At 38.2% G+C, this 15,853-nt stretch overlaps 1 protein-coding gene across 3 annotated transcripts in view; it reads right to left on the bottom strand.

Annotated features, from left to right (window-relative positions):
• LOC144052300 (chloride channel protein 2-like) overlaps window positions 1-15,853 on the bottom strand; it is a 104,227-nt gene that overhangs the window by 45,918 nt on the left and 42,456 nt on the right. For all 3 annotated transcript variants that reach the window (XM_077566233.1, XM_077566235.1, XM_077566234.1), the window contains 9 exons: window positions 14,017-14,148; window positions 13,701-13,829; window positions 11,702-11,835; window positions 10,225-10,302; window positions 8,614-8,692; window positions 7,817-7,942; window positions 5,022-5,106; window positions 1,768-1,869; window positions 1,077-1,161 (listed from right to left, as the gene is read on the bottom strand). In XM_077566233.1, coding sequence (XP_077422359.1) covers window positions 1,077-1,161; window positions 1,768-1,869; window positions 5,022-5,106; window positions 7,817-7,942; window positions 8,614-8,692; window positions 10,225-10,302; window positions 11,702-11,835; window positions 13,701-13,829; window positions 14,017-14,148 — 950 coding nt within the window. The remainder of the gene's footprint in view (window positions 1-1,076; window positions 1,162-1,767; window positions 1,870-5,021; window positions 5,107-7,816; window positions 7,943-8,613; window positions 8,693-10,224; window positions 10,303-11,701; window positions 11,836-13,700; window positions 13,830-14,016; window positions 14,149-15,853) is intronic.

Raw genomic sequence — 15,853 nt, 5'->3', positions numbered from 1 at the left:
AATAATTTATAACAAACAGCCTACCTTTTCTACAAACGATAAGGTAGAGGCTAAAGCTACACTATGGGAAGATACCATATGATTCCATTTTATTTTAGAATGGGGGTGCGCTACAAAGATATTCATTAATGAGAGTCATGGAAATTCATTACTGCTGAGAGGCATTTAAATAGACCAGAGCGCGGCGGTAGGAACTTACAACGCATATTGTATTTTCAAGTGAAGTTTAGGATTTGCTAAAACAGGACATCCAAATTGTTTATTGGAATGATATTAAACTCACAAATTAGTATGTTTGCACACATTATACCTATTTTATAGTCACAAATGAATATTTTGTGGCCACAAATGAGCATTTTGGTCATGCCTTGTATCTACGTTGTGGCGTCAATTTCTTTCTCTATGCTTCACACTTCCTTCAGTGTAGGCCTATCGGAATGAATTAAAATCTGCTGTGCAGTGGACATTTGAGAAGATTTAGCCACGGTATGATTTGCTGATATTGTATAAAGAAATGTCAAGTATAAGATTGCATGCAGAGAGATTTAGATGTAGACTTTATCAGCAGTTTATCTTAAAATATGGTATATCTTGACACGAGAGAAGTATATGAGAACATTTTGCAAACGCTTATGACGGGCTTAAGGAGGAGTGCAGGCCAAATTAAACCTTCAGAAGATTGTCTCCTATCACGTACAAATTCAAAAGGACAATATTTTCAGTGTGTGTGTATGTAGAATGAAGAGGATGATGAAGAATACAATTGCTGTATATGGCTCATTTTGTAAATACATGGATGGATTACAGAAAACTTAAAAGCACCTGATAATTTTTTATTTAAATTTGAAAGTGTGCATTATGATGGTCTAATGATAATAATCTGACAAACCTCCAATATGCGTTTGCCACAAAAAATAGGGGAAATGAGAAGAAAAAAATTGCGCAGATTAAAAAAAAAAAAAGCAAAAAAAAGCAAACTAGATTAATTTGCAATATATATTATTTTAATAAATTCCCTGGAGTCATGGTTGCAATACAGGTGTTGCAACTAAGTAACTTAAATGTAACACACCTACCTTGCCAGCCATGAACTGCCCAAAGCCAGGAGGAAATGTTAGCGTAGAAACAAGCAGAGTTACCAGCGCTGGATACAGAAGACGTCTAAGAGAAAGATATTAGCCACAAATGAAGAAAAAAAATCATTGAATGACACTGGAAAAAAAAAAAAACACAATAAGACATTCTTAATTAACACAAAGCCAAATGTACATTCCATCAATGTTGGAGATTCACTTTACATGACATCAGTTCTCAATTATTATTATTTTTTTTTACACCAAGTACCACCTAGGAAAACTAAGCTCTCCAAAACAAAAGCATTTTATTTACAGGCCTTCAAAGATAATAATTGACAGTTTTGTATGACATGAGGAAATATTACTACCATACAGTATGACAGGACACAAAATAATTGTGTAACCATTATACAGGACATTTATGACCAGTAAATTGGATATTAATTTTCTTTGATGAAAAACAAAACAAAACAGATTTTCAAGACAAAAAGTTGAAGGTGGAACACTCGTCAAACAAAGGCGTGAGTCTGGTTTGATACTTCCCGCACTCTAGCGGTCAGTGCCTAAAATGCTTTCTGCCCCCATGGTTGCCCAATTATGAGAAAAGAATGCAAAACATAGGACTTTTAAAAGACAGTGTCCTTGCTTTCAGATGTAGAACTTTTAACAAGATACAATGTGTGAAGCTCACTTTTTCATGAGGAATCTGTTGATGGCCTTTTGATTCCTGATGAACTGGACAATAAGTCGATTCAGGTACACAAACAAAGCTCCACCAAAACCACTGGCAATTCTGCAAAGAGAGACCGACACTCATGAGAGAAGATACGTGGGTGTCAGAGAGAGCCCTAATAGTGTATGTCTCCTTGGTAAGGGAAGAAAATGACAGCAATGCATGCATTAATACAGAGTGGGACCAGGTTGGAGAAGCATTTTTCACATTTTCAGCATTGCGCCCATTTAGCATTCTTCTGAATATTCTATATTTGTCTCAACCAATTGAGGTGACGTGACTTCCAATATCAGCAAGTGTCACCTGCTGTAGATATTCATGAAATGAAAAAATCCTGGACAGAAAACAGTATCCAACCCACTCATAAAGCCCCTTTGCACAGTAGCTGTCAAAGTCAGAACTGGCCACAACAGGCTGTGATTGTGCAACAATACCAGTAAACGGCACTGTGATCAACAGACAGAGATTGGCGACAATTTTGTCAGCGGGAGCAGGCTCCAGCTACACCAACGTGGCGGCCATGTTGGCAGTGGAGATGTTACCATCAAAGATAATGCATAGCAGCCTTGTTGGCTGTGGCCACAGTTTCATCAAAGGCAGACAATGTTTAGCATTAGATTAGCATCTCAATAAGGCACACAGCTTAAACAGTACTGATGTTATCTGTTATCTGTATGGTACATGCTCAGTACAGACCAATATCAACGTCATGATATTTTACATTTCACAATTTACTATAAATTCAGTGATTGGCTAGGGGGCAGTACAATGAGTGGTAGTTAGTTTTACCACTGCTGTTTGGGATGTTTACTTCCAGTATTCATGTTCTCTCACAGTTCAAAAGCATGTACAGTATGTTGTATGAACACGACAGTGAATGGTTTGTCTCTAGCAAAAAAACAAACAAAAAGTACAGTATGTGTCAGTCTTGTGATTGACTGGTGATCTGTCCCGGGTGCACCCTGCCTATCACATGTAAGTCAGTTGGGATCAGCTCTTTTATGTTCTCAAGGAAAAGCATGATAATTTCTAGTACTCACCAGTACCATCTGTATGTTTTGATGTGACGGCACTGTACGCATATTACTTTGAGTGCAAACAAGGCCCTGTCCAACTTTCCCTACTTGACAAACATCAGATGCTGAAAATTTGAAATGTCATTGATTCACTGGCTTGCTTACTTAATAGACATGCACAGACACTCCATACAATAATCAAAAGTAAATGTATGGGTTGCTGCTTTCAATTGAATCTCAGATGTGTGATCTGTGCTGTAGGCCATGTACTATTGGCGTTGGAAGTATGGACTGTATGCACGTCATGGGCATGGATGTCAATCTTTGGGCTTCTAGTGATTTATTTGGGAAATGGTACAAGGCCCTCAAAGCACTTTATATTTTTGATTAATCAATCACCTACTGATGACATACAATAAGTAGCAACTGGGGAGGGGGGGGGGGGGATTCGTATCTTGCTGAAGGATACTTCGACACAGTCACACCTGAGATGGTACCGGCAACCTCAGGGTTGCAAGACGACCACTCTACCACTGAGTCACGCCAGCCCACCACCTTTGAATCTTTCTTTTTCCAGGTTGCAATGATTATACAATGTACAAAAAAAGAAGTAGGTGTTTGAATTGTATTTTGAATTTTCTCTCATCCGGACAGGGCCAAAATTACACATACCAAATTCAAATGTATCCGTACACCCTCACTAAAACTTGGTTACATGCTCCTAAGCACATTTCACCAGATTCTTCTTGTAGCCATCTTGTAGGTTTTCTTCTAAATAAGAAGAAGTTGCGATCCTTCTATACCTCCCTTAGTCTCCTTGCCGTAAACAAGTCTCAATCAGGGTCATAAAAATGCCTCCTGGGTAAAGGAGGATATAAAAGCTATCCCTCAGTGCACAAGCAACTGTTGCAGGATAAATTATCCATGTAAGATGACTCATACAGGTTTGCCTGTTCACAGAGCTTGAGGGAGAGGAGCTCTTGATTCCTGTTAGAACTTAGTCTTCAGCCACGCTAAAAAGAAATAGCTAAATCCTGCACATAAAACTGTCAAAATAAATAAACTAAGCATGTTGTCATAGATCTTTTCATGTGTAAAATAAAAAAATAAATAAAAATTATCTCTGTTGATATGAAATGGTAAAAATATGAGCCCTGACAACTGACTTATAAAACTCAGTGGCCCTGACACGCTGGACCATACGTATTTACTTCCGCAAACACAGCGTTGTACCTTCTTTTGGCGCTTGCGGGTCACTTTGGGGATGCATTACATCCACACAGCAGACAGACTGAGGTTGCAAATTAATAGGTAATGTGAACGCTTACTCAAAAAAAAAAAAAATCTGATTTTACCCAAAATTCGGAATTGAGCATTAAGACCTGCAGTATGAATGTAGCCTTAGATAAATAATTTAATATCGAAAAATTGTGTGTGAATGCTACAAGTTTGACGTTGAATTGAAAGGCTACAGAAATTGTTGAAATATAGAATGGGCCCGATAATACTCATTTTTTGGTGGAGAATTAAATATCGGTGAGTGCTCTTCAGGATTCATAAAATGTCATGCTTTTGTATCATACCGCCACTGTTAAATATAAAACAGTCATCCTGTTGAGTACTTTTGTGGGGTTTTACATGTATAAAAATTTACTTTGGTTGTTGCTGTTTACAATTTCTAAAGTCCAAAGAACATGGAGTTACAGAGTTTATATTTTTGGATTAAAAATACACTGTTTTGCAGTATTTTTGGATTGTTGATTTGATTTTTTTGTCTGTATATTTTTTAATAATATTGTGATTATACCAAAGATTGTGATCATTATAATTTTCGTATCATTTCATCTGCTACATTGTTCCACTTTTTTTCCTCTATACTTTTTGCTTTCGACTCTGGATACTCTGTGAAATCATGCAACCTCTTACAGGTAATTTCTGGGAATATGTGAGAACACCGGTTTGAAGAATGAGACTCTTGATTGTCCATGGATAGATTGCTAAGAGAAGAAATTCACATGGCTATTTTTTATTGTTATGTGGATTTTCTGAAAAAGTCCATTAAGATGTTAAAAATCTTTATGCATCTACTTGGCTTAAGACATTGCTTACTGTGTAAAAGCTTTTGACCATCAATATTGTGCTTCCAAATAAACCCTCCGACTCAAATAATGTATTTACTGAGCCAGCCAAACTCACCCGATGACAGCAAAAGCAGGCAGCTCCTGGAGATCAAATGGGAAATCTAGCCGGAAGCGAGTTTTAAAAAGGGCCGTAATGGTCTCTGGAAAAAATAAAAAAAATAAATGTTAAAAAAATAAAGAAAAAAATAAAACACGGTAAGCAACAATTAAAATGGAACAACATTTTGCTTTGAAGGAAAGATATCTTTTAATCAGATGCTGTTCAATATGCAGTGTACGTTTGGTTCCTAATTGAAGGTAAAGTGCGAGAAGTACACAAAAAGTTCAGCTAATTATATGTGACTTCAGAACCTGACACTTTCTCATCAGCAGAGGAAATAACAATGCCATGATTAAATTGGCTGGAGATTTGAACTTCCGAGTCACTCTTCCGTAAGACAATTGCATAGATGAGATTACTTGTGTATAACTATTCAATGCATCTCATTTACATTGCAATATTTTGTCTGAAAGGATCCTAGATAAATGGAAAAAAAAAATAATTCTGTTTTGGATGGTCTGCTTACAACATTTTACAATACAGTCCAAGGCTTTAAAATCAGTAGTTGAGTACGATTCCAGTTGCCAGTTGTTCATTCAAATATATTTCAAGAAATCCACATCTGAAGTACTGTTTTGTGTGTATCACACATAAGACCTCCATCCATCCATCCATCCATTTTCTTAACCGCTTTTCCTCACAAGGGTCGCGGGGGTGCTGGAGCCTATCCCAGCTGGCTTCGGGCAGTAGGCGGGGTACACCCTGAACTGGTTGCCAGCCAATCACAGGGCACACAGAGATGAACAACCATACTCACAATCACACCTATAGACAATTTGGATTGTTCAATTAACCTGCCATGCATGTCTTTGGAATGTGGGAGGAAACCGGAGTACCCGGTGAAAACCCACGCAAGCACGGGGAGAACATGCAAACTCCACCCAGGAAGGCCGAAGCTCGGACTCGACCTCACGTCCTCTGCACTGGGAGGCGGACGTGCTAACCAGTCAGCCACCGTGCTGCCCACACATAAGACCTGAGAATTTAATTGACTTCAGCTCAGTGAGATCCTACAGGATTAATAAAAGTTATGTTTGATTTAAAATCTTAGAAACACTTTGTATTGCTAGGTTGATGCGATGTAGGATAGCAGTACTCGGTTTAGCTGTTTACCCTTGAAACTAAATTGTTCAAATAAATGATTAAAAGCCACAACTGACATTCTTGGGTAAATATAAATGTTTAACCACAAGAGACCTTTTACGTATAACTAAGGTTGTGCACGAATCGGTGGCGACTTGAATTATGTTGCGGATTGGCCGTTGTAAACGAACACTGATTAATATTTTTTTTTTATTCGAGTTATGTGTCACTGCATATTGTCAAAAGTGAAACTTTTGAATACGATCTCCTGTCTCCCTTTACACGGGGATTGCACATGCGCGGAAGCGACATACACGGTGTCAACCGTAAGTAATTGTGTGTAAAAGTGTGTGTGAGACGCCGTCCAGGCAGTGGAAATAATTGGCTGCTTTGCCTCTCACGCGACAAATGAAAGGGACTTTGCAAGAGTGTACAATGGACTAGCTTAGCATTAGCGAGAACGAAGCTACAACAAGCTAGTTGGAACGTGGGTATCAAACCTAATCCGTGGTAGAAGTGTATGCTCTTGTCTCTGTATTATCTTTGATACAGGGCATTGCTCAGGCTACTCGGTCATGTGACCGCACGCTCCAATAAGTTTTTTTTGTTTTCTGCTCAAGCTACACACAACGCAGATGGATTTTAAAATACATCCTTGTTTCTCCTGTCGGCCAGGGTACATGACGCGGTTCCTGGTGCTTAAAGTAAGTTCTTTAAGTTATTTCCGTGGGGTTGGTACACTGCGTCAAAGGCGTAGGCTTTGACAACTCAATATGTTGAATGAGAATATGTCTTAATAAATGTATGAAGATAAATTGCTATTAAAGTGTACTCCATTCCTAATTTAATATTTTGATTAGGGATGTTCGATACCAACACTCAAATATTCATTACTCACTGACACCGATACCAAGTACCGACACCATTAGTACTTCCCAAAAAAACAAATATTTTCTAAAAAAAATGACATATCCCAACTATAGTAAATTAATAGCAATTATACTTTCTCAATTTGCTCATAAAAGTCATTTTGCATAGAGCACACAATAAAATGAATAAAAAAAAAACTATAAATAAAATGAAACAGAAAATACAGTGGCCAGAAGAAAAAGTCTCAATCAAAATATGTGGTTGTACAACTTATTTTTAAGAATACAGTGGAGTGCAAATAATTCAATTTGATGCAATAGGGCTTCAAGTAATTTAGTAATATCTACCATGTTAAGAATTCCTCAAGCTGTTTAGTGTGTGATTTTAAATTATATCTTGTTTTGAAATCCATGCTTTTAATTTGGAAGGCTGCTCTGTATTTCCATTTCTTGTTTCACATTCTCCGTTCATTACAAATGTAATGCAGTATGCATAAGAGCGTCTGCAAGGGCTGTAAACGCACCGCAGCTTGACAACGTTAACAATGCAATTAAGCGCACGGCAAACGTAAACGAGGCAATGAAACACGGCAAAGTTACGTGAGCTACTGGTATCAGTACTCGCCCATCCCTAATTTTGATCATATTAGATTTTTCATATGGACTATGAAGCGTTTTTCAGGATTCAAGTTTATTTGGGACTCGGTTGTCGATGTTAACGAGAATCTCGATGGCCTCGAGTCCAGGCACTATTTATTACTGATAATTTAAACAAGAAACAATACATTCATGTCTTACCTTCGTCTCTGTTCCAAACAGCAAGCACTCTGAAGATGAAGGCACTGAAGGTCGCAGCAAAGAAACCTCTCCAATAGTTCCTCACCGCAAAGAATGTGGACGTTACTTCAATACTAAACAACACACCTAAAAACGACACAGAAGATGCCTGTCAGTAACAGGTGATCAGTTTAGTAAGCTACATGATGAAATTTGACATAGTACTGCATTTAAAGGTGAGGTCTTTAGTTTTCACTCAGAAATAAACACTTCATAAACACTGGATGTACTGTATACACATGAAATCCTTGTCAATCAACACCTCTGGGCTTCTGTTAATGTGTGGTGGTGATTTTGTCATCAAGCACCACCCCTCTAGCCTGTATTTCGCCATTTTGTTGTATTTTGCCATAAGAGGGAAGTTTGTGGGCAGAAAGGCAACGTTTACCCCTCCAGCCAATCACAGAGTGGGGGGCGTGTCGCTAAAGGCAGGCGCAATGTTGACGAGAAGATTGGGGAATGTGCCATGGGAGGAGTCTGTTTTGAATTGTTTGTTTACAAACACAAATGGTCAAAACTTAAGACCCCACCTTTAAAGCAACTAGACTTTTACAGAAATTACTGAAACAACTGTACATAATGGCCAATTGGCTCAGAGCCAACGCAAGGTGGCACTAATACAACAGTAAGCTCAATAACAGGCAAGAAAGTAACTAACTAAAGTAAAAGAAGCTGGGGTAGAGGTGTTTTTGTGTAGCAATTATCTAATTTAATCCATATATGGTTTTATTAGCAATCTACTTTGGCAAGCAACTCACCTCCTATTGGTGCTGCAAAACAGCAACCAACTCCCACTGCACAGGCTGCTGCCAGCATCTCGATGTTCCTTGACTCATTCTGAATCACACACACACCAAATGGTTATTTGGAAATTACAGTCAGTATTCGACCCACAGGGTGGTTGTAGGTAATTACATAGAGCAGATTGGAAATACGACCAACAAGATTTCAAATTCTTCATGATGCTTTGAGATGGCAAATGATGAATTACGGTGCAGCACACAATACGGAAAATAACAAAACACAATGAACTACAGTGTGTAGGGAAAATGGCCATGGGGGCATGATGAAACAACCAGCGTAAATAATCTAATGCCCCCTGTTAAATTGTTTGAAGAAGAAAAATACGTGAAAAACAAATTTGTATTCTATATTGGGGAAAAATTTATCTGAATGTTGAGGCAAAACTTTCCAAAATGTATATTTGGTAATATTGCATTTGACTAAAAGTACACTTTACACATACAGTGCAGTAACAGCAACAGGCTTTTGGGTAATTTATTTGATCATATGATTTTTATTTATAACAAAAAAATTGTGAAGCACTGCCTTAAACACAAGAACCCGAAAGGGCTTCACAAGCATACAAAGATTGACAAAATTTCCAACCACAGGTTCTCAAGAGGGTTGCGGTCAGGGGATGATGGTGGCCACACCACATAATATTCTCCCTTTATGGCCGCAACTTCAATGGAATTTTCTGCAGCATGGGCTGTATGTTGCATTGTATAAGATTTATTTTGCTGTCGAGGGCACACTTCTTTTTCATCATGACAAGAATTGATCGGTTAAAAAAGCTACACATTTCAGTGCTCATTTTGATTACTCTAGTCAAAAAGCTCACTCCAAAAATTGTTGCTGACGTCGCAGCCTTGTTTGGAACATACATAATGGCCATCCATAAACCATTCAATACTCCTCCATCCATCTTGACCAACCAAAGTAGCAGGTGAATCAGTGAATAAAACTGGAACTGAATTGTATTTCTGAGCTCACTGCAAAAGTTTTTCCTTGTGAGATTGGTTCGGGGCGGCAGAAATACAGCTTTATGCATGACTGCAAGCCTTTGCATTTGGATGACTCATGAGACACCAGTAGCTTCAAATACCTGCTTGCTCCTGCGCGCTGGCTTTTTAACAGCTGCTCTCACACAGACACAAACTTTCCTAATTTTTAATTGGCTAAACTCAACTGGGAAACGAATTATCAAATATGATTTGTATCAGTAATCTAAATAGACAGGGGGAAAGATATTTACAAGATCTTTCCAGGAAAAACTAAAACAATGTTTGTTAAACTTTAAACCCTATCCAGTATGCACGTTCATTTAGAACAGGTGATTGTGATCCTATTCAGCAGAGAGTTTGATATATTTAGTATCATCAAAGAAAGTTTTGAGTAGCGCATACTGTGTGTATATATATATATGTATATATATATATCTATATATCAATTAAAAGATACTCGCACACAAAACATAAACATAGTCAGACTTCTACCCTAAAAGCGTTCAGACAGAAAATGTCCTATATCTTCAACTGTCTAAAATGTATTTTGTTAATAGCAAGAATAACATTGAGAAGAGATACCTCATAAATTCCACCAAATAAAGACATGAACTTGCTGAGGAGAGCTGCACACAAACTGGCAATGTGGACAAATGGACCCTGGGGAGGAAAAGGGCACAATTTAAAAGCAAATCTTAAACACAAGAATACACATTAGGAAGAGCCTGCACTGTATTATGAATATAAAAGGCTTAAGATATTGATGTGAGCGTGTATACAGTGTAATGTATGTAGAGAGACTGTACTCTACTACAAAACTATTGGGACAATACGGCAAATTTTTCTGTTTTAGATTAAGCCCATTGGGTTTGACACAAAATTAATAAGAAACGAGAGTTTAACCTTAAAACTTTTGTTTCTTTTATCTACATGCATTTGCATGTTAGGCACAAAACATAACACCTTTTGTTTGAACCCAATGTGAATGAAAATATCGCAACATGTACACCAATGTGTTGCCCTATATTACACTGATTATTCAAGTAATAAATAGCACTGAATTTTTGATTTGCCAATGTAGATTACATTTGTAATAGCTGGGGGTGTAACCAACATGAAATACAAGCTATTGTGATGCTAACAGAAGAATGAAATCCATCAGCGCCATTGCACAAACATTGACCAGAGCCAGTACAACCACTCGGCTGGGATGTAGGGGACCGGATGTTATGCTTCATATGATTGGCGGCTGTTTTTTCTTTCAGGTCAAGTATTTTAATCGTTTTCATGCATTTAAAAACAAAAGTAACAGGCTATCAAATTGAAAAGTTTTTTCTTTCTTTCAGTATACAGCAAAAATGCAAAGCTTGGCCTCACTGTTTCAATACTTATGGAGCACTTATGAAACACTTATTTTTTCATTGAAAAATTTTTCAGACTCTTCTTAGTCTACTAATTCATGAACTAATGTACTAGCTCAAAAGATACAAACAACATCTGCTTAACCAAGTTGCATATAATACAAAGCATCCCTTTGCCTCCCACTGGTATTAGAAAGTGTCTCTAGTGAAAGCAGTGTTTCCCTTCTTGCGCTTGTTCTTTTCTGTGGACTAGTACCTGAGCATAAGTGCCTGTGGTGTGCCACTTCATTTGTAATTCATGCTGCAGGGATACTGGAAAGTAGGGTACATGTACAGGGGAGAGCAGCAATACACAAAGATTTCATAACCAATTTCAACAAAAGTTTGAAAAGTTGGAAGGTGCCAACAAAGTAGACTACACTACCACTTCACAAATCGAGCAGAGTCAGTGAATTCTGATAATCAGATAGTAGATTATTTTTCCAGGAACCTTTTGGCTAGAGTGCTTCCAGCGGGACAATACGACACATCACGAGTTCTTCAATCAAACGAGTCAGACTAATGTGTGTGTGCTATTATAGTTCTGTGTGTATTGACTCCAACAAAATGTGCTACTACACCATTTCCACTGTGCCCTACAACAATTTATAACGACTGGACTCGACCAAACAGTTGTTATTGGGGGTTGCTAGTGTTACCTCCTTTCCCAGCGGCATTCCACTTCCCAAGGCACAGGTTAGGCCGATGACTTTAGCCACAAACGTTTTGAAGGTCAGGTATTCCTTCAGCACCACTCCTCGCAAGATGGTCTTCATCTCTGGAATACCCGAACCTGGAGGGAGCAGCGGAGGTGAAAAAAAAAAAAGGGGGGAGAAACACATCCACCATGTACAGCCGATGGCGTCATTAAAGTTACTGGAATGTCACACGTTTTAACCTTTCAAGCACATTTCAAGTATTTACAGTAATTTCTGGACTACAAGACACTACTTTTTTCACTTGCATTCAACTCTGCGGCTAATACGAAGGTGCGGCCTTCAATAGCTCCTGGGTCCACCAAAATTCTGAAGCCTTTCACACGGTCCCCTACATCTCACCTTGTGATTGGCTCTACGGCACGCTATCACATGACGTGCAATTGGCTAGATTAGAACAACTCGTAAATATAAGGGCAATGTGCGGCGCGAGGATATTTTGAACTTGATAAGAATAATGCTGCAGACTGCCAATCAACAATATGAAAGAATGTTCAGTCAGATCAGCGAGGAGCGGAACAACAACATGAGCAAGTGATACTCACCACTGTCGATGACCCATACCCATTTTTGCTCCATTAGCTAATATCTTTTCGTTTGAAATACTTTTTACTTGTACTCGTCAAGTACATTTCAGAGCCTGTACTTTTACTTGAGCAATTAAACGAGTGAGTACTTTTATCAGAGTTGTTTTTTTAGACAAGTAATTTATAAACTTTTAGTCAAGTAGAGAATGTCAGTACTTTTCCCCATCACTGTATTACAGGTGTCTTGCTAATGGTCGTTAATATAAAATTTCTAATGGGATCGCACTGTACTTAAAAGTGACAAAAAAATAACTAACACTGTTGCCAAAATAACACCGGAAACAAACAGGACTCCAAAGTCACATGAGCTCAGCCTGACTGCAGCATTAGTGGCTAAGAACAAGTATACTTCAGTTATTTGGAACTACTTTGGATTTAAAAAAAAAAAAGAGGATGTACAGCAGAGTGTGGTTTTGTGCAGGACGTGTTTGTTGAGAATTGCTACAAAGCAAGGTAGCACAACTAACACGTTTTACCACCTGAAACAACACCACCGTGTACTATATGAGGAGTGTTGTGAAATAAGAACAAACGTGGGGACTTCTCAATCATCCCAACTGAAGCTCTGTGGTCAAGCCGGACAACTGAACCATACATCAGTTTAGCAATCCATTTTATAAAGTCCAATTTTGAACTCAAGACCCGATCTCTATAGACGTCCTTTTCCCCCTGTGAATCATATTGAGGAGAATATCGCCCACGAGATGAGACGCATTAGCGGAGTGGGACTTGAAAGAGAAACAACTGGTTTGCGTGACCACGGACTCGGCTTCAGTGCTTTGGACACAGGCTACACCTGGTAATCTGTACGTTTTATTTTGTTTTGTGAGAACAAAATGGAATGGATGTGTGTGTGTGTTATTAAAAAAAACAGCACATTCAACATAAACTTAATTTATTGTTGACCTTGTCAATGCTGACTCTTAGTAAATTCAAATTTTTAAAAAATGTGCACTTTCGACATTCTTTATTGCTGAGCTGGTCAATGTTGATGACTGTTTACTATGACTAAAACACAGCCATTTGTATATAGGGGGCACCTATATGTTATTTTGTGTTGACTTTGTTAATGTTATTGATTGCCAGTAATTTCTAAATAAAAATTGAACTCTGCACATCTTTTTGATTTATATTAAGCTTTTTCTTAAAAAAATTAATAAAAAGAGCTTAAACTCATTAATATCGCTATCGCATCGTTATTGAGGTATCTGGCATAAATATCGAGATATGGAATTTTGCCCATATCGCACAGCTCTAAAAGTAATAGCAAAAGATAAATGTTTAACTATATTCTAAACATGATTAACAGAAAATTGTGTTTGCATGTACATTTGCTGATTGTTATGTCATCATACCAACAGCTTGCGGAGCAAGAATCTGAGTGAAGCCGGCTGAGAAGGTGATGAGGACTACTGGGTATGTGACCCATGCCAGATACTGCAGGAAAACATTACTGTCCAGGCCACCATACATCCACTTCTGTGCTGTGGAAACACATACACAGATTTAACCAACATCAAATTCTAACACCATATTGTAAAACAAAACGCATTCATGGTATTTATAAAGGTCGTATAATATCCAAATGACAGCCCCATGGACTTGCGCACATCCATTAAGAAAACATGATTTCACTGTTGCTCTTTACAGTGTCCATTCAACTCGTCTCACCTTGAAGGCAAATGGCAATGCAGTAGTCCACCACCCAGCTGACCAGCGCCATGAGGAGTCCCAGCAGGATAAGAAAGATCCAGTCCTCTCCGACCCGCGAGATTAGGAACTTCTGGCAGCGAACAGTGCAAACTAAAGGCAAGACAAGAAGACCCCATGCTCAGACTCAAATATCACACAAGAAGTGTACATATCCCTTTTCAAATGCCAGGTTGTGCAGTATAAAACTAAGAAAATTCATTAAGGCAGTGTCCTTGCACAGCATGGGATACTCGTCTGGTCCTTCCCTTCGAGACTACTTGGTGCCCGCGTTCGCCACAATTGTGACCCCTGCTCTAGAATCTGTTAAGATGAATTCTACTGAGTAACATTGTAGTTATACATTGCTATTTAAAAGAATGAAACAATAATAATTATACATTTTTCTCATAGTCAATCAAGGACATCTATTTAAACTGTGTGTGTTCTTTTGCTTACTCTTTCGTTACAAATGACAATCCAAAATGTATATCAGGTGAAAATTAGAAGTACATGAACTGTTGATCTCTTGCATCATGTTGAGCTTTTGGAACTCAAATGCATTTAATTTGCAGCAGAGTCATGGAATTGGCCTCACTGTTTCCATACTTTACAAGAGGTATGTGTATGCAAGGAAGTTAAAGCTTAATCATAACACATTGCAGCAGCCAAGTGTTTGTTTACAAACAGAATAGCTAGTTTGACATATCAATGCAAACCAAGGTCATTGGTGCGCTTTGTCCTGGTGATGCTTGGTTTGCTTGCTTGCTCAACAAGCTGCTGCACAGAACAAGTTGTGCCTGGATGGCTGCAAGTCACGAGCAGGTTAATAGGAACAGAATCTTAGTGGGGGTAGCAGCTGCCATCTGGCACAGTGTGACCCGTCAGCTTTGTCAGACACAAATACTAGAGTTACTACATTCTGTATATTTTGTGAACAGGGCTGAACATTAAACACTATTTAGCCAATTAAATACAAAGCAATTGTTTTTTTAAATGAAAACATTAGCTTAAGAGTATTTGGCCTTTTGCAATTATGATGTTCTTGTATATTTTTGCTGAACCAAGATTGAAGGTGTTATGGCTAATACCGTAAATGTCTAAAATTTAGCTGGAGATTGGAGGTCTAAATAAGTTTAAGGTTGAAGAAGAATGAAGTTTTGAAAGTGTTCTGTCATCCTTTCACTCAGCAGTGCAAATGAGTAGCAGGAGCTTTTCTTTTTTTTTCATGCGGAGAGCATTGAGAGAGATGTCACAGTTTGTGCACAGTCATAAAGTATACATTGACAGCACTTAAGAAGCAAAGCAATAGCTTTCAGTAAGCATTTTCTAAATGTGTTGCATTGTGCAGCTTCTGCTTATTCTATAGGAGCAAATCTTGAACCTGTCACTCGGTCAACGTCGTGCCAAAGCAAAGTCCCCTACAGATGGAACAACTACATTGTTGTTTCTAAAAAAATTATAAAAATCATACAATGTAGGCAGGCAGGTTTTTCTTTCTATATTTAAATGTAAGATGCGCATACAAATGTATAATCTTTTTTGGGGGCATGTACTTTAGTTACATGTCTTTATGTGGGCAATATCTAATAGATGTTTTTGCACAAGTGCACGCACAAAGACACACACACACACACTTTAATCTCCAGATGAATTGCTGTCTTTACTCTTGGAGGCATGTAATAAGAATCTTGCTACTTCCCAATCTCTCGTTACCTGTTTGTCTCCCTTTGCCCCTCTTTATTTGATCACCCCAAAAATTCTTCAACCACAGACTGACGTAACCTCTCATCTTTTTCTTACCCCCAGGCAGCTGCTG

Source organism: Vanacampus margaritifer, chromosome 5 (genome assembly GCF_051991255.1).
Source record: "Vanacampus margaritifer isolate UIUO_Vmar chromosome 5, RoL_Vmar_1.0, whole genome shotgun sequence".
NCBI lineage: Eukaryota > Metazoa > Chordata > Actinopteri > Syngnathiformes > Syngnathidae > Vanacampus > Vanacampus margaritifer.
This window is presented reverse-complemented; position numbering and strand designations above follow the sequence as displayed.